We start from the raw sequence: 4,204 nt of genomic DNA on the forward strand, positions 1-4,204 counted from the left end.
TTCACTATATCAGGCCAAAACAGACGTGGTGATGAAGCTGCTGCTGCTCCTCTTTGCTGCTTCATCCAGACTGAACAGATTCAGTTTTAATCATCATGTTTCTGTCAGGATCCATCAGAAACTCAGGCCAGAACCAGAACCAGAACCCAGCTGTGTGTCCTTTAAGAGTGACGGGTCAAAGGATAATCCTCTCATTAACTTTAAATCTCCTGGATCTCCACCATCAGAGAGGTGAGCTTTTTCTACCTGCTATAACTGCTCTGTTTATATCTGTCATTGTGGCCATGTGACGATACCAAGTTTTGTTGGGTCCTGTTGTCATGAGAACATTACACAGAATTTCAGGTTACTTTTGTTCATACTTATTACATTAATGACGTTAATGTCTCCATGGTAACATGATAACATGGAGACAGTAAAGTCCAAATGTATCATTGGTACTGCAAAAATTAATGAAAGAACTTCTAAGTATTAATTACGTCCGTTTAGATCCACAGTCTCTACCCAGAGCTTCAACACGTCCGTGTAGATCACAGAAGTCTCAATATTTGATTTGATGTTTCCCTGAGATCCATTTAACCATCATTCATACTTCCCCCTACTGGCCAGGCATTGACACCATACATAAACTCCTGTGGCTCCTGTGAGTACTCCTCTGTTGACTTGGAACCTTTGGAGGTATATTTTAAACCTGTTATTACAGATCTTGGTTTTAAGGTGGACAGTGATTTTAGATTAGACAGCCAAATCAGAGCCGTGATTAAGTCCAGCTTTTATCATTTAAGGCGATTGGTGTCAGTAACTCACTTTATCTGGGAGTCAGTCAGTCACTGCTCTCACGTCTGCAGCTGGTTCAGACGCTGCTGCACGACTTTTAACAGGAACTCGAAAGAGGGAGCATGTGACCCCTGTCCTGGCCTCACTTCACTGGCTGCCTGTATATTTTAGGATTCATTTTAAAATTCTTATGTTTGTTTTTAAATCACTGCATAATCTTGCCCCGGCTTACCTCTTTGAGCTTCTTCACCCCTATGTACCTTATCGGTCTCTCAGGCCAGCAGATCAGCTGCTCTTGGAGGTACCAAGATCCAGGAGGAAGCTCAGAGGGGACAGGGCTTTCTCTGTCATGGGCCCAAAGTTATGGAACGACTTGCCTTTGCAGGTCAGAGAGGCCCCTTCACTGTCCACTTTTAAAGTTCGTCTTAAAACCCATTTATTTTACTTGGCATTCAACTCCAGCAGGATCTAGTTTTAAATTGTATGTTTTGTTTTTAAACTGTAAGAGATTTTATTTTTTTGATTGTTATGTCGTGTTTTAATTTACAGAACTTTGTATCAGCTGTGGTTGTTTTAAAAGTGCTTTATAAATAAAGTTGATATGGTATGGTATGGTATAAACAATTACTGCTGGTGAAAACAAGGACTAAAATAACCAAAATAAACTCACTTTTAAATCAGGACACATAAATTCTTATGTTGACATTATGTTGACATGACCTTTGTGTTTGTGGTTACAAACATTTAATTGTGTTTTATTCTGTTTTGTATCAACTTAATTTTTTCAAATGAAATTTCTAGGTTAAAATTTGGATTGTTTTCTAAACACAGATTAATGCTGAAAAAAGCTTCTATGAATTAATTTCATTATTCTGGTTGCATCTTCGAGTTTCAAACATCGTGGTGCATGGTGCAGAAATTATCTTCCATTTCTGCTCTAAAACTAAATAATACCTAATGTGAATCTCATTCAGAACCAAATGGTCTCTATCTCACCACCTGGTTCTGAATGAAGCTCCATCAAATCCTCCTTGGATGGTCAGAGTGGAAATGACTGTTGGTTCTTCTTCATGTCAGAGTTCAACACTAAGATCATCAAACTTCTATAAGTCATCTCAAACCAACATGTTTGTCTCAGAATCAGATCTTTTTGCTCTTTAAACAAGGCTAGAATTTATTCAGGAGGATAAATGAACAGGAACATTTTGGAGGATTGGACCAGAATTGATGGGAATAAATTAATTGAAGATATATCTGGTTCTGTGGTGTCTCAAAGCTCTTTAGCTTATAATCAGTCACATTAAAAATGATCTTTAAAACAAAACACCACAGAAAGTTTAAATGTTTTTTTGTTGTTGTTTTTATCAGGATCCAACAGAGTTTCACAAAAGAAGAAAAACCAGAACCCAGCTCTGAGTCCCTTAATAGCGCCGTTTCAGTGGGTCATCCCATTAACTTTAAATCTCCCGGAGCCCCACCATCAGAGGGGTGAGCTGTTTGTAACTTCTGTAACTGTGGATACTTAAACAGTAAGAACTGAGATGTTCCCAGTTATATTTACAGAGCGGTTTGATCCATTATCTACAGCAACCAGCTGCTCTGTTCTAATGAAAACACCTTCATATCTTCATCTCTGGGTGATGATGATGTTCTGCTGCTTCCTGGCTCCATGTCAGACTAACAGTGGGACACATTTCCACCACCCACTGGGAAATACCTGGTAAAGCCAGTCTGGTCCATCAGGACTTGATTCCTGTGTGCATTGTGAGATCAGTTCAGCAGGAAGGAAAGCTTCATGATGTGGTTGGTGAGATCTGCTGGAACTCAACCAGACTGAGCTGATGTGGACCATCAGAGGTTCTGCTGGTTCTTAGTGGGATCAGCAGRAACATTAAATCTTTACAGCTACTTGGATCATCTKRTTCACTGMTCACATCCAGAYATMACTTCATGGACCTTTACCTTCTGATTGTCTCTGTGTGGACAGATATAATGTGAGCTCACTGGCTTCCAGGATCTACAGGATCCATTTTAAATCCTCTAACATCCAGGAGAGGATCCCACATGGACACACCCACATATCTCAGAGCTCCTCCATGTCCGCATCACCTCAGATACAGTCGTCAGAACCTGATGGATGTCCCACACTGTCCTGAAGACCTGTGTGGACAGAGCCTTGACTTCCACTGTCCCCAAGCTCTGGGACTTTGTCTCCACAGCATCAGATCTGCTGAAAGTGTGGACAGTTTGAAGTCCAAGTTAAGCACCAACTTTTTAAAATGTCGACTGGCAATTCTGGTGTTACTGGTCTTCACCCTTGTAGTTCATCTCCCTCTATCTAACTTCTTTGTATTGTGTTCATGTGACGCTCTGGGTTTCTGCTTTAAGGACTTTTAATGTGAAACTCTTGATAATTTCCTCTGTGAATACTGCTGGATAAATATTTCCTGACTTCCTGATTGTTCCTGGTTCCTCCACAGAGTGGACCAGCAGAGCTCAGATGTCCCCAGTGGTCCATCTGTCCAGCAGCATCAAACACAGTTGGACTCCATATTTATGGTCTGTACATGACCAACAACTACTTTTCCATGGTTCTGTTCACAGTCGTCTCCATGCTGCACTTTGTAGACCAGAGGAATGTTACTTTGTCCAACATCCATCTGGTGTTTGGCTCCATGATTTCAGTCTGATGAAATCATGAATCATCTATTATTCTGTTCCAGCTGCTGGAGGAAAACATTGTCACTTTTGTAAGGAACGAGCTGAAGAAGATCCAGAAGGTTCTGAGTCCAGATTACCCAGAATGCTCAGAGAGTCAGAGAGAAGATGATGAAGTGTTGAGAGGTGATGATGAAGAACAGAGGAGGAGCAGCAGAGAGGTAGTGATGAAGATCACACTGAACTTCCTGAGGAGGATGAAGCAGGAGGAGCTGGCTGACTGTCTGCAGAGCAGTAAGAGGATTTCTACAAAGATTTGACAAAATGGATAAATGACACATTTACTGATGTCTGAAGAAATTGAATCACATTTAAACAAATCATTTTCGGAAGATATTTTTGTTTCATGCCTGATTTAACATTTTGTGTTACTTTAGAACATCTTGCTGCAGTTTGTCAACATCAACTGAAATCTAGTCTGACGAAGAAGTTCCAGTCTGTGTTTGAGGGGATTGCTAAAGCAGGAAGTCCAGCCCTCCTGAACCAGATCTACACAGAGCTCTACATCACAGAGGGAGGGACTGGAGAGGTCAATGATGAACATGAAGTCAGACAGATTGAAACAGCATCCAGGAAACCACACAGACCAGAAACAACAATCAGACAAGAAGACGTCTTTAAAGTCCCACCTGGAAGAGATCAACCAATCAGAACAGTGATGACAAAGGGAGTGGCTGGCATTGGGAAAACAGTCTTAACACAGAAGTTC

General features: G+C 41.0%; 1 protein-coding gene across 1 annotated transcript in view; it reads left to right on the forward strand.

Annotated features, from left to right (window-relative positions):
* Positions 1-3,257: 3,257 nt before the first annotated feature.
* Positions 3,258-4,204, forward strand: part of LOC108166749 (protein NLRC3-like) — an 8,648-nt gene continuing 7,701 nt past the window's right edge. Inside the window, exons 1-3 of the mRNA XM_017307724.1 lie at positions 3,258-3,336; positions 3,501-3,729; positions 3,873-4,200. Of these exons, the coding sequence (XP_017163213.1) occupies positions 3,334-3,336; positions 3,501-3,729; positions 3,873-4,200 (560 nt within the window). The 5' untranslated portion in view covers positions 3,258-3,333. The remainder of the gene's footprint in view (positions 3,337-3,500; positions 3,730-3,872; positions 4,201-4,204) is intronic.

Source organism: Poecilia reticulata, linkage group LG12, assembly GCF_000633615.1.
Source record: "Poecilia reticulata strain Guanapo linkage group LG12, Guppy_female_1.0+MT, whole genome shotgun sequence".
NCBI lineage: Eukaryota > Metazoa > Chordata > Actinopteri > Cyprinodontiformes > Poeciliidae > Poecilia > Poecilia reticulata.